The sequence below is a fragment of the Oryzias latipes genome, chromosome 2, assembly GCF_053564925.1.
Source record: "Oryzias latipes strain Hd-rR chromosome 2, Olatipes_Hd-rR_3.1".
Lineage (NCBI taxonomy): Eukaryota > Metazoa > Chordata > Actinopteri > Beloniformes > Adrianichthyidae > Oryzias > Oryzias latipes.
This window is the reverse complement of record NC_136238.1, coordinates 15,867,699-15,890,660: the sequence shown is the minus strand read 5'-3', so window position 1 is coordinate 15,890,660 and position 22,962 is coordinate 15,867,699. Positions and strand designations below refer to the sequence as shown.

The 22,962-nt window shown below is 38.5% G+C and overlaps 2 protein-coding genes across 9 annotated transcripts in view; both read right to left on the bottom strand.

Moving 5' to 3' along the window:
• ect2l (epithelial cell transforming 2 like) overlaps positions 1 to 5,538 on the bottom strand; it is a 70,543-nt gene extending 65,005 nt beyond the window's left edge. For 6 of the 8 annotated variants that reach the window (XR_013654192.1, XR_013654191.1, XR_013654190.1 and 3 more), the window contains exons 1-7: positions 5,171 to 5,516; positions 3,435 to 3,547; positions 3,193 to 3,355; positions 2,859 to 3,114; positions 2,244 to 2,457; positions 1,459 to 1,543; positions 1,171 to 1,336 (exon numbers count right to left, since the gene is read on the bottom strand). Coding sequence is in view for 5 of the 8 variants with exons in the window: in XM_011483694.4 (XP_011481996.1) it covers positions 1,171 to 1,336; positions 1,459 to 1,543; positions 2,244 to 2,457; positions 2,859 to 3,114; positions 3,193 to 3,355; positions 3,435 to 3,547; positions 5,171 to 5,266 (1,093 nt within the window). In the remaining 3 variants the exon portion in view is untranslated. Of the gene's footprint in view, positions 1 to 1,170; positions 1,337 to 1,458; positions 1,544 to 2,243; positions 2,458 to 2,858; positions 3,115 to 3,192; positions 3,356 to 3,434; positions 3,548 to 5,014; positions 5,132 to 5,170 lie in introns of those variants that run through there. The other 2 variants (XM_078943136.1, XM_078943143.1) reach the window with 2 other exon arrangements.
• A 1,924-nt stretch (positions 5,539 to 7,462) lies between these two features.
• On the bottom strand, positions 7,463 to 10,678 carry ccdc28a (coiled-coil domain containing 28A). The gene is made up of 5 exons (XM_023964847.2): positions 10,131 to 10,678; positions 9,838 to 10,013; positions 9,592 to 9,746; positions 9,285 to 9,307; positions 7,463 to 8,359 (listed from the first exon to the last, which is right to left on the bottom strand). Exons 1-5 carry the CDS (start codon positions 10,298 to 10,300, stop codon positions 8,305 to 8,307), a joined length of 579 nt encoding a protein of 192 aa, XP_023820615.1. The 5' UTR covers positions 10,301 to 10,678; the 3' UTR covers positions 7,463 to 8,304.
• Between the last annotated feature and the right edge of the window lie 12,284 nt (positions 10,679 to 22,962).

Genomic DNA, 22,962 nt, shown 5'->3' with positions numbered 1-22,962 from the left:
AAAAAAAAAAAAACATTTGAGAAAGCAAACTGAAATGTTGGAAACAGTAAACACAATGAGAAACCGGAAAAGATTGGTACAGAAGGCCATCGCTGATGGGATGACGACAAATGAGGATGTCCAGTGTCGCTTCAGGCCAAATAACCTTCCGTTTAAATTATTTGTTTCCTAAGATGTTTTTCATTTTTTGTTTTTACATTTTGGCTTCTGAATTTTTGTTCTGTTGAGCTGTTTTTGTGTCAAGGGATTTGTTGATGTGATTTGCACTTCAGGGCCACTGTACTTTTGGGCTGGAAAACCATGCCTCTATCTTGCAACACTGTCAGAGATGAAATGATAATTCAAATCAATTTTTTTGAAATATTGATCAACTGAAGCAGAGTGAGCCGTGAGGGCTGTGAAAAGAGGAAAAGGCAAAAAGCAAGAAATGCGTTGTCATACTTCCAAAAAGGCTGGAAGACAGATAAAATAGTATAAAACAAGAACATAATAAAAAAAGGTTAAAATAAAACCTCTGTTCCTTTTGCCTTCTAATGTAAACCCTGACAAATTAAAGAAAAAACAGAAAATCATAATTTGTTCATACTAGGAAGTGATGGCTTAACAAATCAGTGCATTTAATAAATGTCATGTTTTTCCAAGTAAAAGTATAATATAACATTTCTTTGACACTTAAATGTGATTTCAGTTTTTAAATTCTTATCAAAACATTTGGATACTTTGTATTGACATTGTCTAAAAGTGGACCAGTAAGGAAGTTATTCAACATTTTCCCCTATAATAAGGATTGAAAAAAAGATTGCCGGTAATAATTATACAATCGCTGCCGAGGGCCCCATGTTATTGTCACCGTGGGACCCTAAACTGCTAAGTCCGCCACTGGCCACCCTCACCACCTTTAAAGCCCCACTCCAATCATCGTCATATTGTATTGTAAAAGCCTTCCCAGTGGTCCTAATTATGATGATGTTGCTTTTAGCCAAAATCATAAAAATCTATGCCATTCTCTAGGACAGTTTCTGCGGAACGGCACAGTTTATCAGAAATTCACAGGAGTTGTGGGCGGGATTGTTGGTGTGGAGCAACTCCACCCCCCTTCCCCTTGCTGAGAGCTCTCTGTTTACATGCTCTCCCACTTGTTTATTAAACAAATAAACAGTAGAGTCTCACTGTCAAGCACATGAACTTCTTCTGTTAGCCCCGGGGCCAACAGGCCGAGCCTCTGAACCTGCAGGCCTGAAATGGCTCCCTCCACCTGGGATAGAAGAGCAGAGAGGGCCCCTCTGTGGTCATAGAGGACCACAATCACCCCAGCTTTCACACCGTTCAGCACCAGCTGGAGTGATGGGAAACACAAGAGAAATCTTAATTAAGATTGGATCTAAAACTTCAACTTCTGATACTTTTTCTTTTACTTTTAGTTGATCAACAAACTAATTAGATTTCTTTTTTTTTTACTTCATGGGCAGGAATTCTGTTGGAGATCAGCAGTAAAAGAGTTGGAGAGCGAGTATAGCTGGAGACTGTGGGTGGAGATGGAAGTCTGCAGGAGAAGAGGAAAGAGGGAGAACACTATTTATAATCAGGCAGTCAATGAACCAAATGAAAACAATTTTTTTTATTTTTTTTACAAGAATTAAAAGTTTATCGCCTTTAGAAACAGTTGACTAAAGCTACAATTACACAACCCTCGCCAACATGCTTTCAAGCGGGCTCTTCCAGTGAAAAGTCTATCTAAACGCATGTTTCAGCCTCCTGTAAACTCTCGCGTTCATGCGTAGCTTTGCACGTTTTTATGACCGTTTCAGGTTCTTTGATACAATACAATACAATACAATGCATGGCCTTTAACACATGTCAACAGCTAAAAAAGGTCAAACTTTCACAAATAAAGGACTCGGATTTGGCAGTGACGTATGGATTTGGTTTATTTGGTGACTCCGGACACGTCGGTTTTTGTTTTTCAAATAAAGATAAACCAGGGCATCTCTCCTAACATGATGGCAATCCATATCTGCCATTGCAAGGACGCTAGCAATTAACCAAACCGTTTCCATTTTGTGCCCAAATCGCAAAGTTTTGAACTGCGTCGAGATTTCGCACCTATATGCGAAATGCTTGTGTAAACTCTAAAAGAAGAAGAAGCCCCTCCCTGCTTGTCCACCATGGGCTGGACGCACATTCAAGAACGTGCGGATGCGTACGTAGTAATGTTTCCATCAGTTCTGTCATGTGATGATCACCTGTACACAGAGGGGGTCGGGATCCTTTCTAAGCTCTGTCTTGCAGTCATAGTTTGTGGACTGGATTTCAATGCCCTTAAAGGCCAGGACAAAGAGGGTAGAGAGCTGAGGGGCGATTCTGAGCGAGGTCGGGTTATCCGGGATCCTCCTCCACCCGTGGCTCCTCGTAGCTTCGTGTTGCTGCCCCAGACTCTCCTGGTTCTCATGGTCCATCCTGCATTCATTACAGAGGATTATACAAGTAATTTACAGCTGTGCTTCTTGGAACAGTGAAGTTCATATCTACTCATCCAATAATGGATCTACACTTTTATACCAGATAACTGTAAAAAAATGCTTTGGTTGTTCTGTATTGCTTGACTGTTTCAGTTTGTTTTAGGTGGTTTAATAAAAGTGTTTCGCTGGAAAACTCCTAACATGATAGTTGGTTACCTTTGATTACTTTGTCACGAATATTTTTTACATGTTTTTTGTACATGTTCCCAAACAATTCCCGATTTTGTTTCAAAACCTTCTGAATTTGTATTGAAAATTTTCTTTTGTTTTGACTAAAAATAATTTCTGTACTAGAAGATCAAACTTTCCAAAGTACCTTTCACATATTCATTAACTCACCTTTCTCTTCCTGAATTTGTTGTCTGGTTTGCAGCCTGATCTTCCTCTCCTTCCTCAGATCCTCTTCTTCCTCTGTCACACTAGCATTTTGCTGAACAAGGGCATGACGGACTTCCTGTGTCTCCTGTGAGGTTAGCAGATCCAGGGTGGACAAGCAGGAGACGTAGTGATTCTTCCAAGCTCCAAACTCTTTTTCTGCTGGCGTGTAAGGAAGGAACCACCCTCTTCTAACACAGCGGTCTACCCACAGACAGTCCTGGAGTAAGAAAGGATGAAGATAAACTTTTTTTTGGGGGGGAAAAATGGTTTTAAAATATTTGTGGGGCCCGCTCACTTGTTCTGTCAGGATTCTCCAGTACCAGCTGACCTTAGCAGCTCTGCATAGGTCCAGAGGGGACAGAAAGGACATAATATACAGGGATAAAAACCGAGGTAAAACTGCTGTGAAGTCCAGCTGGGACACCGGAACCATCTCCGTCAACCAATCCCTGCAGGAGCTGCACAGATTTGCATCTCCCAGTCAGTGGGACATAAAGCTGAATTGTGTAAGATATGAAGCAGCGGAACCAGCCTTACCTAAGGTGAGACTTGCTGCAGCGTGCGAGCAAAGACCGCAGTAGGTGCTCTCTTTGTGCACGAGTCCACAGGTCGAACCAGCGCGTCACAAGACTAACCCGCTCCTCAAACAACTGGACACATTTAAATGGACACCCATATATCAATTTGACTGCGGATGGAGGATTCTGGATAAAAATATTAGGGACACAAAGAACTTTTCCTGTCCTACAGAGCCCTGGACATGACTTTAAAAAATAAAAATAAAAAGTTCACTCAAATTAGTCGTTTGTGCACACAAGTCAACATTTCAGTATTATGTGCCTTAAATTAGCATTTTATAACCACAATTTTGTCTTTTTTTTAACAAATTGGTAATTTTAGTTAGTAAATTAGTAATTTTTCCACACAAATTTGCATGTTTATTAGCATTTTGTGCACACAAATTAGTATTTTCAATTCCTACTACTAATATGTAAACCAAAAAAGGATAATTTTAAACAAAAATTCTCATTTGTGGCCACAAATGTCATGTCCAGAGCTCCATACTGTCCAGCAGGTGATCAAACAGATCAGGGGTGAATGAAGGCATCTTGTGTTGGACAGGTGTTGCTATTACGTTGTGTATGTTTGTATAAATCTCTTTTGTGTTTAATGCTGAACTTTATTTATACTATATTTGCATACAATTCTTACCTGTTTAGGTTTCAACATCCTTAAAATGTTAAAAAAATAATAATAAATATTTATTATTGTGCATATTTTTTCCAATAGCACAGTGCTCTGAATGAGTCAGAATTACTTAACCATTATAATAAAAAAATAAATACTGTCTTGTTTAAGATACTAATAAAGTATTTTTCACTTTTAAGGACAGTTTCATTGGGTGTTAAACGTGTTCGACTTTTTCTATGCAACACAGAGGTCCGCAACCACACGCAGCTCCTTTCTCCCAGTATTGTGGCTCTTTGAGCTTTGAAGAATAATGCATCAATCCATAGTTTTGGAACTTTGCTTTCCTTATTTTTGTGTTTAGGTTTTTGACATGTTAGATAACTCAGCTTGATGACAGTTAAAGGTTTAATCAACTGTCAGAGGTCTGTATGATTACAATAAGCTTAAAGCAAATATTTTTATAATCAGTTCAGTTACTGTTCAGAGGTAAAATTCTTCAAGTGTCTAAGAATTTCAATGTACAGATTTTAAAAATAAAATTGGGTTGTTGTTATGTTAGAATTTAATAGTAAATGGAGAAAAAAGGATCAAGGAGAACCAAAGTCATTGAAAAATGTCATCTTTGCATTTGAATTCAGGAAAATCTGCCTCATCAGCTGTGTTTTTTATTTTATTTTGAAAAAAACTTGAAAAGCTTGGTATCCATAGAAAAATACAACAATTCTTTACATCTATTATTACAAATATTTCCGTTTTCTTAAGGGAGAAGTAGGACTTTGGAGTAAAAGAAACTGACCAAAAAGGTTGGTTTAGTGCTAAAGGTTGCAGGCCTCCGAATTGGACTTAACATAATCATTTAATATTTCACATAATGAAAAGTTAGCTTTATTTCAGTTTTCTTTAGGCAAATAGAATACCAAAAGTACCTCGAGGCCTCGCTTTTTGAGTAAGTTCAAGTTGGTTCGGACATCAACAAAGAGGCTCAGCTGTTCCTAATCATCTTAATTGGATGCTCGCTTCAATCACAAACTCCTGTAGTTTCATGCTAAGACAAATACACAGATGTGTGTTTGTTTACGTACCTGAAGATTGCCTTGCTTGTCGCTGAGAGGCGTCCAAGTGCTGAAGCGGGTGTCTAACCGCGAGTTCGATTCCCGGCGGGAGTTTGTCAAACTCATATTTTTGAATGTTGAACTTAAAGTTTATCGTGGAGAACGTCTTCAATAAAGTTGTGATTTTCAATTAAAACAAGTTAGCTCCTGGAAGTTTTGTTATCACCGTACGGAGAAGCTGTGTGTCGACAGTAACCTTAGAGACGAGTCAACAAAGCGCATTCCTCCACATGACGGCGGCCCAGAGAAGCGGGGTCATCACTATCAGGAGGGAAACTTCATCCCATTTGGCCACACATTTATGCATGAGGTCAGTGGTGTGTTCCAGGAAACAAGCTTCAGGTAACCCCGCGTGCGCACGCGCGCGCGGTGATCACACACGAAGAGGAAAAAGAGGAACAGAGTTCTCAAGCGGAGTTGGGCGTTTTAACGCGGGATTATCAGGAATTAAATATTATCGTTCTTGAAAACAAATGAATAAACAAACTTTGGCCAGGGAAAAAATAGAATGTAAATGTTAATTCAATTATAATGTATCTGTTCTTTATTATCAAAATGTTATTGTAAATATCTTATATTAATTACATTTAAAATATATGAATATATCAATGTATTTTCTGTGACTTCTTCCCAGTTTGTGCCAATTTATCTAAATTTTAAATAACTATTTTAATAATTATTTTAATTTTTCTTTTCACCAATTAGGTAGGGCCACAATGTAGTAATATTAATTTCAGTTCTTTAAAAACATGAAATGTCATGAAAACATGACAGAGCAAAACAAAAATGGTTGAAAACCCACACTCGTGAAAAATGTGTTTTTGGTGTTTTTAACATGTTCTTGTGGCTTTTTCCTGATAATGGAGGACCTTTATAAAGAAAATTGCATTTCTGAGTATTTCTTTATTGAAATTGTTGTGAATCAGAATGAAAAAATAAATGCTGTTTGAAATAGGTTACTTTTGATGTAGAAAAATATGCAGGGCGGGCCACAAGCATTCTGACTGATCCGCTTTCAGGCAACTAGATTCATTTTCCTCGTCCTGCTCAAAACTGTACAGTTGGATATATCTATCTATATCTATATCTTTATATATATCTATAGATATAGATCTATAGATATATTGATATAGACATCTAATATAAAAGCTACTTAGATGCCACTAAAGGCAATAGAAAGAATTGTCATGTGGGCGCCAACCGGTGGCCAGGCTTCTCAAGTGGGCGTGTCTCCTCTAGTGATGTAACTTATTGGTAAATATTCGACATGCGGTCTATGGTGGCCGGTACAGAGCACCTTTGGGACGTGCTGGAAATGGAGATTGGCATCACGGATGTTCAGTCGACAAATCTGCAGCAACTGTGTGATGCTGTCATGTCAATATGGACCAAACTCTCAGGAAGGTTTTCAGTAGCTTAACTGATGCCACCAAGGATTAAGGCAGCTCTAAAGGCAGAAAAGGGGCCAACTTGGTACGGGTAAGCTGTATCCAATAAAGTGGCCGTTGAGTTGAAGACATTCAAGATGCATTAGGATCTGTTGCTAATGTTAATAAAGATATGCGTCAAACTTCTATGTTTGTCAAGGACCTTCATCATCTTCTTCAACTCATCCACACCTGCAGCAACGACTTTTTCTATTTTGATTTTGTCTTCATGATGGATTAAAGAACTTTCGACAGCAGAGCTGTGTCTGAACGACTAAGTCAGTGGTTGGGATTTGAACCCTGCTGCTGCAACCCCCCCAAAAAAAAACAAAACACAAGGAGCTTAAAACACACACACAAAAAAGACACAAAAAGATTTAAAAAAAATGCAAACAGATGGAAAACAAAAGCTCATGCTAATGCCCATGTCAGGGTATTAGCATGAAAACAAATGGTTAAAAAAAAAAAATGGTCGACTTTTTAAAAAACAATTATTCCAGCCTAAAAATGTAAACATTAACATATTAACACAAAGTTGTTCACACAGATCAACATTTTAGAAAAGTGAAGATGTTAATTGTTTTGGAAAATTTAATCCATATTTTAAGGAGTGTCCAATTGCTATTCTTATTGTCAACTAAACCGATACAAATACCGTAGCCTCATTTTTCAGCAGATGGTTCGAAATCTGCAGAAATTAGGAAATGTCGCCATCTGGTGGACGCTAAAAACATAACTAATTAAAAAAGCTTTTCCAATAGAATTTGATCAAAAGTTTAAGGATCATTGTGTATCTTTTCCTATTAAAGTACAGGGGGAAAAAAACAATATGCAATTATTTATTCATCAGTTTTATTAGGTCAGTATAAATATACAATGATGTTAACCGCATAACTTTATTTCACAACAGTGCTTATAAGAGGTGATTAAATAAAATCTGATCTAAAATGCATTAAATGATTATCAGAGAATCAAAGTCTTTACTCCTCGTGTCATAAATTGATGTCAATGTTTACAAATAAGGCAAATAAGGAAGACAAAAGATAAGGCATGGCTGTAATTGTAACATTTGGATTATTGAGTCTTTAGCAGACTCATTGGTGATAATGGGTTTTACATGTGCAAATCGAGTCCACAATGACTGGTAGAGGTGATAATAGTGTTCGTCATCTCGGACAGGAATGAATGTTGCTTAAACTTATATAGGGAGGGTCGAGATCTAGTGTGACACACGGATCATTTCTAGGTGGCGATTTTCACTTTGGTTAGTAGTTATATGCAAATCGACACCTTAGAAGAAGAAAAAAACACTACAAGTAAGGATGCTGCGACAGAATGCTGCAGAATAATGTGCACACAGGCTTGCCGAAGGACCTTCATTAAACTCTATCCTGCAGCAAAATATGCATTACATCTGATTCATAATAATAAAAAAAATGATAAATTCCTGCCACTGCATTTCAGCTTGATAGAAACTAAGTTTGCATTTGCAGCTGGTGCTGCTCTGAGAGGCCACCCTCTCCCGCTCCTACACATGCAGCAGCGTGAACCACTCCAGACGAATATAAACAAACATTCTAGAAATGTAATCGCTCAGAGAAATCCAAAAATAACGTTATTGAAAATAAAACAAAAATAATTTTTTTTTTAAAAAACGCTGAGAAAAGAAGAAAACATTCACATGCTGGACGTCTTTGGGATTTCTTGAGTGTCCGCCAGATTGAGTTTTTGTCTGAAGAAGCAGAGTTAGGAAGAAACAAATGGCTTATATTGGCTAAAAGTTACTAGTATGACCACCATAAAAAAAGAAAAAAAAATTTTATATATATATATATATATATATATAAAATGTCAAACTATTAAACCCAAAAATTGAAATTAACAAGACCAAAGTCTTACAATCAAAAGAAAAATTCAACAATTTACAAATTCATGCCTTAAAATTCATAATTTTACAAGAAAAAGTCATGTTTTTTTTTTTTTAAGTTAGATTTAGCTTCTCAAACGTTTCAGCAGAGAGTTTTAAACACTACCTGTTTAATTTATGTTGCAGACATTTCAGAAAAAATTGGACAGACATCACACTGCTCAAGAATCACTGAATCTTATTTTACATTTTTTGTGAAATTATGACTTTTCTTAGTAAAATTATTTTAAACAACTTTAAGCTTTTCTTTCTTGTAAAATTTCAACTTTTTTCCTATAATTGTACAACTTTTTTCCCTCATAATTTAACGACTTTCTCATAAAATGTTTTTACTCTCATAATTTTCACGACTCTTGTAAATGCTTTCTCACACTTTTAATACTTTACAAAATTAGCATTTTATGATTTTATCTTTTTCCCATTATTTCACGACTTCATCCACATAATAACCTTTTTTTCCCGGTAATTTTATGACTTAAATGCTTTAATTTTACAATGTTATTTTTGTAAAGTGATGACTTCTTTCTTTCGCCTTTACATGACCGTATTCTCAAAATTTAACCACTTTACTGTCATTTGTATTGATTTTCTTTTATGGTGGCCCCTATACTTCATCATAGATATTAGCTATTAAGACTAAAGGGGGGAAAGTCACAGTTTTACCTGCAAATGTTTAAAAGTTAAGTTAAAAAAAAAGAAAATTCTTTTTTTTCGATGCAGAAAAGGATACATGGAAGAACTCAACTCCTCAAGCTGTGGAAACAATATTTCACTAATTAGTAAAAACGTGCCATTTTTCATTTTATCTCAATCAAGAATCATTCTAAAAGACCTTTTTAGGCTTCAGATGTAGCAAACAACCTAAACCCTTTAAGAGCTCAGCGCATGTAGAGGGATAAACAGCTTAACCAAATCAACAACACTGAGGTCAGAATAAGTGGTAGAAAGCAGCACATGGATTAAGCTCATTTAGAATACATATAAGATAGCTGTTAAAATCTCTTTAAAAGTATGTGATTTAGCAGAGAAAGGCTTACATTCAGGAGTAACTTGTCCATGTTTGTGTCACGGGCCGTTTTCCTCAGATTCTCGGGCATTTCGTCCACCTCGCCGTAGAGGTCAAACTGCAGCCGGGCCAGCTTCTCCTGCATCTCTCTGACATGCTCCATCTGACCAATGGAGCACTCGTTTCCTTGAAGGAAAAAAAAAGAAAAAAAAGAAGCATTTTCTTCATATCGTGCTGATTAAATCTCATGAAATGTGTGCTTTTTTTTAAGCGTTACCAAATGCTTGGAGTTTCCCTGAGTGGAAGTCATTGAGGAGACTGAGCAGACCATTCTCCATCTCCTGTACATCTGAGACATCCGTCAGAAAAGAGTGCTGGACGACAGGAGCCGTCTGACCCTGGTTCTGGTTCGGTTTTACCCCCACACCCTGTTTGGGTTTCTCTCTGGCTCCCCTAAAAAAAATATAAAAAACAACAACACAGTTTGCATTTAAAGGATGCAGATATTTATAGGACCAAATCACTCAACAATAATAGAGAGCATTTGTGCAAATGAAATGCTAATCTCACCTCCTGCTCCTGCTCTTTTGGCTGGAGTGTGACCCCATGTTGTGGCTGTAGCCGGCGACATGCCTTCCGCCGGGCGAGGAGTTGCTCCTTCGGCCAGAACCCCCACTCGTCGGAGCCGCCGTGTTGGTGGAGGTCCTGGGACTCTTTCTCTTTAATTTTCGCTCCTCCATGATTTCATTTTCAGTGGTTCAAATACCACAGGTAAGAATCACGAAACCAAACCGAAACGCCAGATGCCACCATTTACCACTAAAGTGCTACTAACACTGACAAATGCTAGCTCAAGGCAAGCTAGTGGGCTAATCTTCTAAATCCGCACGTTTACGTAAAAATGTCCCGCACGAAATTCGACATTTATGAGCCAGCATAACAGGAAAAAAAACCTGTTTGGTTGGAAAGCGAAAACTGACATTAAAATAAAAACTTTAAAATAAAAATTAAAGCAGCTATTGCTCTCAACTCTATTGCTAGCAAACTAGCCTACAGCTGTAAAGTGCTAAAACTTCCTGTTTTGGTTAGGACGAAACCAAAAAAATAAAAACCCCAGGGGGGATGGGCGTGGTCCAAATTATTCACCAATCAATATTATTTGTAGTGGCGGAAAAAACGTCCGTTTAATTCAACACAAATAATGCACACAGATGGGGAAAAAAAGTACAAACAAGTTTTGTATTTGTTTTCAAAAAACCATAACACAAGATTAAGGGTTTTTTACCTTTTGGAAAAATAATCAGCCACCAACCAAGAAATTACTAGACAACAGTTTTAGAATGCGTCGGGGGGGGGGGGGGGGGGGTATTTTGTTATGTCGTTATGTTTGTTGTTCATTAGGCTGTAATGGTCTTGTTTTTTGCTACATGAATGAAAAATATCAAAATTAAGGGAAAAAACAAACAAAAATAAACGTCTTTTCATAAAAAAAGTAGATTTATTTTAAGATTAATTAATTCAATCATCTTTATTTATGAAAGATGTTTTAGTAAAATATTTCTAGGCGAAGTTGTACGAACGTCTTTAAATTGTCGCTTGCGGTTTCTCGGTTTCTGGCGTTTAAATGTAGTGACGTGGCTTTACCGCTAGAGGGGGATAAGTGAGCACATAATAGTGATCCACACAACTTTCACTTTTTTTTCATAAATAGATGAATAATACTGTAAAAGAAGGTTTGCTTTGAATACTTATTTCATGAATACAAAGCATTTTCAAAGCGTTGATTAAATAGATTCCTTAGCACCATTCAATAAGGAATGTTTTGCATTTTATGATTATTTAAATTTGCTATTCAGGTACTGTTATCGATGCCATTCCAGTCTTCAAGGTTTGCATAATGAATCAAAAATGTTTTCATGTGTACTGTCAAAAACATTAATTAAAATCTTCTTAAAAATGACATTGCCTACTAAAGATGTTTAGGATAAGCTTTTAAATGTGGTTTTTCATGAAATACTTTACTAAAAAAATGCAAACAAGATAGAACCAATTCACATCTGATTATCAAAATTCTGATAGAAGGTATTTCTGAAGAATACATACATATAACGCAAAGCAGGCAGGTTTTACAACACAGGAAAGTTTGAAGAATTGATTGGAAAACTTTAAAAACTACAAAAATGAACGAAAAAACTTCAAATATAACTTTATTTCCACTTTTCTACTAAACTGTTTGTTCCAGATTAGATGGAAACAAATCAAATCCATTTTTTTGTAGTTATTTCACTCTAGAATAACTTGCCCACCGCTATGTTTTTTTTTTAAAATCAGTTTTGCGACATCAAGAAGTGGATAAAAGTTCCAGGGTATGTTCTGCTTGCTGTGTGACAGCAGCAGAGGGAGGTGAACCAGGATAAAATAAAAACATTTAGACTGTCGCCTCCATTCAGCCATTAACTTTGGCGCACACACACACACACACACACACACACACCCCTTCCTCTCATCAGTAATTGCAGTGTAGGTGCCGTTTGGAGATGTAGTTGTCCCGGTGTGCGTGGCTGCTTGAATTATGCATTTGGACTGTAAGTGAACAACAGCTTGTTTAATTGCACGCCCTAATTTGAAGTTTCCTGCCTTCAAATTGTGGCAATAATCCGGCATCTCATCAAGTGCCGTAAAGCCAGAGGAGGCGTCGAAAACAAAGCTCGAAGTGATTCCAACATTTTTTTTTGTTTGTTTCAGCTTTTTGTTCACAATTTCAAAGTTGTTTTTTTTTCTTTTACTTTCAGGGCACTTGACCCATATGAAATTTAAAGGTGTTCCATCCATTTGGAACAAAAGCCATTCTTGATGCAGCACGTCCAGAAGAGTGAGAGGATACGCCCGGGACTGTAAGGAAGACACCATGTGTGTGTGTGTGTGTGTTCATGGCTCTTTTGGGAAGTGTGTGTGGGTGTTTTCAGCACCTGTGACCCAGAATAAGACATGCTTTTATTCCTTATTCCATAAACACACAGTTGAATTGAGAGGTTTTTTTTCTTTTTCTTTATTAAAACACCACAGATCTCCATTTTTTCTCAGCCGGTCGTTTGAATAAGCATGTTAGAAAGCTGGAGATCTTGTCTTCTGTTTGTCCTCCATGCAAGGACGGGGAACAAGAGACGGACGGACGAACACACGTGGCTGGAATTGGCCGGAATGAAAGGAAGAGATCGGCAGCAGGAAGAGCATAAAAGAAAATAATTTGTGCAAAGAAGAAGAAGAAGAAAAAAAAGGAACAAATAGGTCACCTTTGTAGAATTTTGAAAAAGCTATTATTGCTTGATAGAATTGCTTCATAAAACCCATGGTCACGGTACACGTGAAAAAGAGATTAAATTCAAGATTTTAGATGTAAAAATATATGCAAATGATTTAATTATTTGAGGGGGCGACAGCGCCCCCTGTAAATATGATCATTTTTGCAGCAGAGATGTAGGATTTAGCTTGTTAGCAGGAAATGGTTTCAAAATTAATGAGAAACTAAAAGATAAAATCCCCCCAAAACTCTCCATATTTTTGTAAACATTTCTCAAGCTTTAATACATTTTCATTAGAAAATCAATTTCTGATCTGGCACCACCGCAACAAACCATATTTAAACTAAAGTAAATACAAAATCAGAATTTTTGGGGGGTGCAACTCTAAATCCATGTTGCTGTTATTGTTTTTTAAGCAGAGTATCAGTCCCTTTTTGGAGAACAATGCAATGCTATTATAATTCGGGGTAAATTTGTATTAGATATATGGCATAAACACTAAAATGAAAAAGAAATTGATATAAAATGAGTGGATCAAATATTTAATCTATATAAAACCTTTAAGATTTTAAACTCTACAGTATAGGGCTGCACGGTGGCGCAGTGGTTAGCGCTCTTGCCTCACAGCAAGAAGGTCCCCGGTTCAAGTCCCGGCTGGGGGACATGAAAAACAGAACATCAGTGGGGGACCTTTCTGTGTGGAGTTTGCATGTTCTCCCCGTGCATGCGTGGGTTCTCTCCGGGGTCTCCAGCTTCCTCCCACCATCCAAAAACATGCTTCATAGATTAATTGGCAACTCTAAATTGACCATAGGTGGGAGTGAATGGGTGTGTGAGTGAGGACATTTTACCCTGCAACAAACTGGCGACTTGTTCAGGGTGTCCCCCCTGCCTTCGCCCACAAGTGGCCGGGATAGGCTCCGGCAGCCCTGTGACCCCGAAAGGGATAAAACGGTTAAGAAAAAAAAATGAATGAATGAACTCTACAGTATACATAATTAATTAAAAAAAATAAGATTTGAAGTGACTTGAAGAGCAAGTTTAAGGCTTTGAATACCTTATGTAGATAAATAGATATAAACTTTATTGATGTTATATGTTGATAGTTTCTTTAAATTTTTGCATTTTGCCTCTTCTTTTTTTTTACATAGCAGAATTCGAACATTAAATGTGTCAAAAATAAGGCCATCTATTGTATCTCTAAGTCCCACTCTGATCATTTCTGTTCCAAGTGGTCTTTTAATTAAGAAAATGTTTTTTTTTAGCCAAAATCAGAAAATCTGTGTTGTTTTGTAGGACATAGTCCTACAAAAGGAGTGAGAACCAACTCCTTTTGCATAAACGTGAAAGCTCTGCGCTAACTTCTCTTTACTTCGTCCTCCGGTCTCCCCACCTGCCTCCTCTTTCTCTCCTCCCCCATCAGGACTCTGTAGAGGGTCCAAGTGACATTTGGCTGTCCCGTGCCTCCAGGGGGTTCAGGAGATGCAGACATTTTGGCAGGCAGGCACAGGGAAGCCTAGGGGTCCTGACGGGGACTCCTGGACTGAGAAGAAAAAAAGTGACAATGCACATTAGGAGCTGCACTCGTGGTCAGAAGAGCACGCTGTGACCCGTGTTAATGCGCCACACTAATGTACTGACCAATTAAATGTATGTAATGAACAGGAGCGGAGATGCCTTATGGAAAAAAATAAATGATATATACTGGGATTTTAACCACTAAACTCATTCAAATTTATGGCTCCCTAACGCCTTTTTTCTTGACAAGTAGAGAATCTAGACGTGATGCGTTTCAACATTTAGGCATGTTTTGTTAAAAGTAAAAAAGGGTTCAATCCAAGTTTATTTACAATTTATTTAATCTTACCAAAAGGTTATTTATTTCAGTCAAAATACTACCCAGATACAAAGTGTAGAAACATAATTTTTACAGGAAGTAAACCAAATTGAAGCCCATGTAAAATTCAAAGTTCAAACCCTGTTTACCAACCATCCACTGGGGGTTTTAATTACTAAGTATGGCTGTTTTTAAACTGGCATACACTATTTTTTAGTAAAGGCAAACATATTTGCTCGCTCTTGAAAACCTTTTTTTTCCCCCCTCTGGTAAGCATCAGAAGCCACTCCATTGACTAGCATTTTATAAACATTATGATCTACTTTATATTTAAAAACCCTCTCCGTTCGAGTTTTTTTAAACATGTTCTTGTGGCATTTTTCTAACGAGGGAGGGCATATATTAAGAAAATTAAGTTTAAAATTGAATTTCTTTGCCAAGTCATTGTGAATCAGAAAAAGATTGCACTTATGATGTAGAAAATACACGGGGCGGGGCCACAACCTCCCTGCATCGAGATCTCCGCAATGGGAAGGAGAAAAGGGGTGGGGTTGCTCGACACAGTCCCAACCACAACTCCGACACAAACTTTTAAAGAACCACTGCCGCTCTGTGGAAACCGTGTTCTATGAAAGGACTGACTTTTAGCTTTTGGGTACAAACAGCATAATCTTAATTGTAAACGGTTTTAAAATAGATCAAAAGATATCAGAGTAGGTTTTTAACTACACAAAGGCTCTTTTGATTGACATGCAAAGCATAATTCAACATTTTTTTTGAGTTTGGCTTCCTGTTTCTGCATGTTTTTGGAAAAGCCAGAATTTCAAGGTTCAAGCAGAGTGTAAAACTGACTCTGCAGAAGTTTAATGGTCTAGGTTTTATTATTGTACACCTCTGTTTATAGCAGCTCTCTTTAGGGAATGGAAAGAGAGGGATATCAGTAGTTTACTCTCCATTTTCAGAGTCTGCACATCTATCCATCAACGTAGATACTAAAACCACCGTAGAATTTTTTTTTTTTTTCCCCGTAGCATAATTTAAAGCTGGATGAAAATAAAAGTGAGAACATTTCTTTTTGATACCTTGACATCACATAACCTCAGAAACACCAGTACCTCAGTTATTAAAATATTTGCAGACTTATGTCACGATCAGCTTGCCCTCGCTAAGGCGCGTTCCAGCGACCACGTCCAATGAAAGGTCTATGGGTAAATGGGGGTGGAGTGTACAAACCTACCCCCTTCACAAGTCACTGAGCAAGTTTCTACGACTGTTTTTGGGCTCTACGTACGTAACCCTTGTGCTATCCTAGGCACTTTAACATTGGGAGTTGGGTCATCTAGACCAGTGTTTTTCAACCTTTTTTGAGCCACGGCACACTTTAACCTTGACAAAAATCCCGCGGCACACCAGCATCCAAAAAAATAGATAAAAAAAAAAAAAAAAGCTCAGTCTGTATTGATCTACAGCCGCTCCGCAATCTCACATGCATTTTTGTGATAAATGTTGCAGAAAACCCTGGAAGCTGCAGCTGTTTTTTCTAAAAGATGTATTAAAAATTAAGTCAAAAGATTCAAAAACTGTTTGATGTGTGTTCGTTGTTTTAAGACGTTAAGAGGAGAGACTCATTGTGCGCTAAGACAGTCACTTTACTGCATCATGGGAGATGTAGTGTCGATAATCCGCCGACCGCAGAAAGACCAGCGTCTTTGAGCTTCATGGTTTTGTTCACTTGTTCCACGGTCTGATACCAGATTCTGTGGAAAGCTACACCTCTAAAGACGAGCTTTAGCTGGTATTTTTGTTAGAACAGAGACTTTTTTGCGCTAAATCGAAACAAGGAAGTGAATACTTTAACCACTTCTGATTGGTCAGACTGATGACATGTGATTAAGCCTTTAAGAATGATTGGTGGAGACAGTTAAAGGGGCGGGACTTTTCCTTACACACTTATAGCTGCAGCTAAATCGCGCTATCCCGTTATTCTTATCAAAATATCTTTAATAGAATCATATAAACACAAAGAAAAAATAATTTTATGATATTTCATATTCTTAACTTCTCAGTGTTTTATCAGGGCCTGTTTGGATGAACAAAGAGCTGATTTCCTGGAGATGGTAATTGCTTTTAGATCAGTTAATGAGGGCAATTTCTCACGGCACACTTGACCATCTCCCACGGCACACTAGTGTGCCGCGGCACACTGGTTGAAAAACACTGATCTAGACCCACTAGACAGTGCTCTGAACCTTTTTTCTTCAATGATTTGTGATCTTCACTGGCGTCCAAGGATTACATGAAATCTTTCCACCTTTATCCACCTTTGTCATGGTAGGGAGAACACATCAATGCAAGGGTGGGGTCATCTAAGATAGCACAAGGGATAATGTGAGGCCATTGAACGGCAACATTGAACCAGATCAAACTTTGACTAATCCGGCTAGTGGCGTAGGGATGGGGTTCCATTTATTTTAGAGAAGTGCTATTTGTAAATTTATCATGAAAGAGAAATGAATAATTGCGGTTTGTACCCGGCTGGAATTACGTGACACAAAGCCTTTCATATATCGGAATAGCGCTGTGAAAGAAAAAGTCTGGCGCAAGTCTCTTCCAACCGTAGGTGGGAGACATGCGCTGGTATCAGATAGCAACAATCCAATGTAAACACAATATGCTAAACGTGCGTTAAAGAACGCACTCTTCGTCAAGTGTCTACAAATATGCACAGTTCTTCCATGCACTAATATTTCTGCAGGATGCAACATTTCAGATTTAGTGATAAATAGCAGCGTAATTTGCACTCTGAAGGTTCAGTTTTGAGAAAAAAAATGTGCAGATGTGCTGGAAGGTGCATGACAAACATTGCAAAACTCTCTCCCCCATGCCATCCATTTGCTCTCATCCAGGTGACCAGTTTGGGTGCCGCGGCGCCCCACCACTTCGTCTCTCAGGTCTCTCCAGAGAGGTACTACACTGGTCATCAGGGGAGCGACAGAGCGAGGGGGAGATGGAGATATGGTGCTAATTGTGGGGTGCTGTAGCATGCCGAAGCGGCGCTGCCCACTGTTTCTGGCTCAAGCGTAATTACCAGGTAGCTGCAGATGTTTGGTGCCATTGTGGGCACCCGTGGCGAGATGGACAGAGAGGTGTGGGAGACAAAAAAAAAGAGGGAGTGCGATTTTGCCAGGCATCTGCAAACTTCTCCAGTGACCAAACACTTTTTCTCTCCATTTATTCGTCCATCTCCGTCGCCCATTCTTTTTATTCAGCTCTTTCAATCCATTATCAAAGCAAACCTTTTATATTCATACCTTGAATGTTGATGGCTGATAATAATTCTGTGTGTGTGTGTGTGTTGGAGGGTGCAGCCTCCCTACTGAGGCAGAACAAAGTAGCATAATAACTGAGACACTGAGCTGACCCTCTCTGCTGCTCTCAAGTACACTTAATGGAGGTCCTTGTATTTGTGTGTGTACGTGCATGCATTTCTATCCCGTGCATGTCTGCATATGACTCCATGTGCACACCCGACTGCGTGTTTGCACGCGCGCATGTGCGTGTACTCTCTGGTGCGTGTGTGTTCAAACTGTTGATCCCTCCAGGGGTGAATTGTTATGGATGCGGTTCTGTTCAAATTACTGTTATTTGTTTCCTTTAAAACAAGCTAATTGCAGCGTAGCCGGCCGCTCCGTGCCGACGTGCATTCGAGTTGTGTGTGTCGACTCGTTCGCCTCCTTGTTTATTGTCTGTTTGTGTCGCATTGCAGACCCCTCCAATTTCTTTAGCATGGACACATTTTCACTCTGGCGTCAAAACTCATTCAGCAGCAGCTGTTGGGCGGAAATTTGACTTATTTGCCAAATTCTGGTTGTTTTGATGGCAAACTTCACTGCTTACAAAAAACAAGAAAATTATCTGCTCATGAAATATAATTTGTTTTATTGACTTGTGAGTGCTGCATTTGTTTGTGCCTGTAATTCCATGTCACTCTCCCTTAGATCCTCCAAAATCAATAAGCAGCTCTGTAGACGCAGAAAACGTCAAATTTAGACCTATCTTTCTAAAGTAGTAACATGTGTGTCTTTAAGACCAACATTTCACCTTTGTCTTAAACGATACTCAATGGTTTTTGTATTTTTTTTTACATCATGCCGTAATTGTAATGGGGTGTGATATGTACAGTATATTACCAAAAGTACTCGCTCACCTGCGTTAACTCACACAAACTGAAGTGCCATCCCATTCCTAACCCATAGAGTTCAATATAATAATGGTCCACCTTTTGCAGTGATTACACCTTCAACTCTTCTGGGAAGGCTGTCCACAAGGTTGAGGAGTGTGTTTCTAGGAAATTTGGACCATTCTTCCAAAAGTTCGTTGGTGAGGTCACACACTGATGTTGGTGGAGAAGGCCTGGTTCTCAGTCTCCATTCTAATTCATCCCAAAGGTGTTCTATCGGGTTCAGGTCAGGACTCTGTGCAGGCCAGTCAAGTTCATCCACACCAGAGCCTGTCATCCATGTCTTTACAGACCTTGCTTTGTGCACTGGTGCACGGTCATGTTGGAAGAGGAATGGGGCCGCTCCAAACTGTTCAAACAAGGTTGGGAGCATAATGTTTTGGTATCCTGAAGCATTCAGAGTTCCATTCACTGGAACTATAGGGGGCCAAGCCCAAGTCCTGGAAAAAACAACCCACACCATCAGTCCTCCTCCACCAAATTTCACATTTGGAACAATGCAGTCCGAAACGTACCGTTCTCCTGGCAAACCTCCAAACCCAGAATCGTCCATCAGGTTACCAGATGGAAAAGCTTGATTTATTACTCCAGAAAAGGTGTCTCCCCTGCTCTAGAGTCCAGTGGCGGCGTGTTTTACACCGTTGCCGACGTTTTGCATTGCACTTTGTGATAATTAGGAGGTAGGTATAAGGCACATTCAGCAAGAGAAAAGAGTCAGAGATAAGTCAGTCAGACTTTATTAACTGTGTTTATACCATGGTCAAGGTGAATGCTTGATTCTTATTGGCTGATTAAAAAGAAATATACCACAGTGATGTACCACACCTAAAAACTAGCAGGATAAGGGCCTTCGGAGTGAGCACTATCAGAAATGAACAGATTTCACAAAAACAACCGTCTGACGCGAAGCTTCCCCAGCGTGCGTTAATTGCTGATAGTACACACTTCGTCTGACAATTTTCCTTATTTACAGTAACACCTTACTACCAACCTTGTTTGCAATACATAAAAAAGCAGACCAATACCACTAAAACAAAACTTTTTATGACTATGCTAACTACCAATCTCGCAGAAACACACAAAAAATAAAACAGTCCAGAGATAACCACGCATAACCAAACATTTTGATAGAGCACCGTGTATCTCTCAAAATGGCTTCAACATTAGCAAGCACAACCGCTATTAATCCATAGATAAGGTGCCTCTAATTATAAGGTACACTGTTGCTGTATTTTTTAATTAAGATTAAGGCATTTTTATTACAAATCAGTTTATAAAAACTCTTGCTAAACTTGGAAAAATTCTGCTAAAACCACTGTCCGAGACATGACCGCAAATAACACACGTTTAATGACTTCTACTGTTCCTGAAATGCTTTTCTCCAGTTTGTATCCAAGAAAACTCTAAATTCACTTATAAAGTCAACATAAAAACAGATGAAAGTCACCAAAGTGCTGCTCAAGCATGAAATCAAAGTTAAGGAAAGAAAGCAAAAAAGGAGAAAATAATTAGATTTAAATTGTGACTAAAATCATAACTAAACATACAATTTTTAAAATATCTCTATACTGATATGGTAAGTTTGTGTCTTCAACCAAGTCTGTGGATGATCAGATTTTGTCACAGAAATCGTATTTTTTTTGCTTACTTTTGCCTGATATAAATTGTGTTTTGGGTGTTTTTAACATGTTCTTGTACCATTGTTCTGATGATGCCTCCAACATGTTCTGTATATGAAGAAAATTAGGCTCTAAAATTGCATTTCTGAGTATGTCTTTATTCAAATCGCCAGTCAGGAGCAGACGAAAACATGTCATTTGAAAAATATCATATTGGTTACATAGAAAATACGCTGGGCCACAAGCTCCCTACTCTGCTGCGGTTTGATGCATCTGCTTTCAGAGGAATAGAACCATTTACATTTTGTTTTCCTCGTATGAGCTGACACCTGGCTCTAAACTGTACTGCTGGATAGCTTGAATATTCTTCGCCATTTTTGTTACACCGATAATGTTAGATAGCGGCAGTAAGCTAGTGAAAGAAAATGTAATTTTTTTAAAAAATAGAAAAGATGTTGGGAAGTGGGGGCAGGCTTACTCTGTCCCAATGGTACTGCCCACAACTCAGAGGGGAATCTCTGATGAACTACTGCCGCTCTGTAGAAACTATGTCCTAAAACAACACAGTTTTTTTTTATTTTGCGTTAAAACAGCATATTCATTATTAAAAGACCACTGGGAACACTTTTACAATAGATCAAAGACGATTCGACCGGATCCTTACGAAGTTTTGGGACAGATGCTGTGAACCAACTTAGACAAGGGGGCAACGACGGATCATATTGATCTTATACAATCCAGTAAACTTTGGAGAAATGGTAACATTACTCTATTACCTCAGGGGATGTGCAAAACTTTAGCAAAACTTTCTGGCCAATGATGTAAAGGAACCAATGAGGATAATTTACATCCTCAATCGGGCGTGAAGTGGAGTGGATTTAAAATCCTGGAGAAAAACAAAACAGAAGATATTCCATTAAGTGGGTTAAGTGTATGTGTGTGTGCAGTGTTAAGTGAGACATGTCAGACAGACAGGCCGTTCTCTAACAGGAATCCTTCTCTGCCAGGCAGGTGACTCTTCATGTGTCTCTTTCACACATTCTTGTGCCAGCTCCTTCCCGCCCCTCTGTGCCAGGTACTTTGTGGCCGAATAAAAGCGCGGCGGATCTGACGAGGAAGAAAATACACACTCTCTCGCGGGTAAGGACAAGGACGGGAAGAGGGAAGGCAAAAGAAAAAGAGGTGGCCTCGCTTTCCGTCTCATCCCTCAATCCAATCCCTCTCCTCCTTTTGTTTGGTTCCACTCATTCGTCAGTTCTTTTGTGCCGTTCCATGTGCCGCAACGTCTTTCCTTTGCCGCCGTTCTTCTCCTGTCCTCTTTTTCTTTGGGATCCATCCTTTTCTACCTCATCGGATTGCTTTCTTTCTTTACCATCCATCCATCTCCCCCCTCCCATAGTTCTTTTAGCCTCATTCCGGTTTCCAAGAGCTTGGATGGAGGGTTACTGTTCAGGGAGTTTGCTGAGCTAATGTCAGCTCGGTGTTGAAAAACATAAAAAACCCACTTGAACAAAGAGAAACCGGCCCTTTCTCTGGCTCCAATTTCAGTTCTGTCTTGTTTACTACCTGCATATCTCTCTGCCTTCTCCCGATCCCAGAGCTTATCTGTACATGCAGCCTAGAAAGCATTATGGGAACTGGTCTAACATCATACGCATCTAAACAGCAAGCATCCAGAGATAAGCCTCCCTGTTCCTATCTCAATTAGTTCCTCCGTGCCAAGGAAAGTTTGACACCATGAAATCTGGGAGTTTTTCATGGGCAAATAAAAGGTATATAAAGTTAAACAAAGCAGTGCTATCATGCCCTGAAGACTTTCCATAGCATTTAACAAATTCCCTGAAAGACGTGTTACGCATTTTTTACATTACTTAAATCATAACCCTTTTTGTTTGTTTTTTTAATGGCAACCAGGTATAAAAACAACTTTTTTTTTTTCAGCTACAAGAGACACTTGAACCGATTTTAGATTCATAAAACAGCTCTGTAAATATGTCTTTGTTGATGTTTTGACAGTATTTTTTATCTGTGATCACTGACTGACCTCTTCTTGCTGGACTTCCAATAGGATGATGCACAAGCAAAAAGCGAAAAAATGTTGAATAACCAAAATGGGAGCAGAAGCTGGTCTAAAGAACATGCATTTAAGATTTGTCCTTAAAGGACCTAAAGGTGAATTTGGGAAAAAATTTAAACCCAACTTAAGCACAAAAAAATGGTTAAAACAAGGAAAACAAAAACTATAAAAACAGTCATTTCCACAAACACACCAAAAGCAGAATTACCATTGTTTGTTTCAATTATTCTTATTCTAAAAAAGCATCTAAATGGCTATTTCCAAATTTTCAAAAGAACCATTCTCCATTTTTAATAATTTAGATCCCACAAGTCACAAATTCAAGTT

Excerpts from the sequence above, each read along its gene's own strand:
- ccdc28a (XM_023964847.2), bottom strand. The coding sequence starts at position 10,300 with ATGGAGGAGCGAAAATTAAAGAGAAAGAGTCCCAGGACCTCCACCAAC. Across the intron at positions 9,308-9,591 it reads TGGACAAGTTACTCCTGAAT|CTTGAGGAGTTGAGTTCTTC; the intron begins GTAAGCCTTTCT and ends TTGTTTCCACAG. Across the intron at positions 8,360-9,284 it reads GAGGAGTTGAGTTCTTCCAT|ACAAAAACTCAATCTGGCGG; the intron begins GTATCCTTTTCT and ends CTGCTTCTTCAG.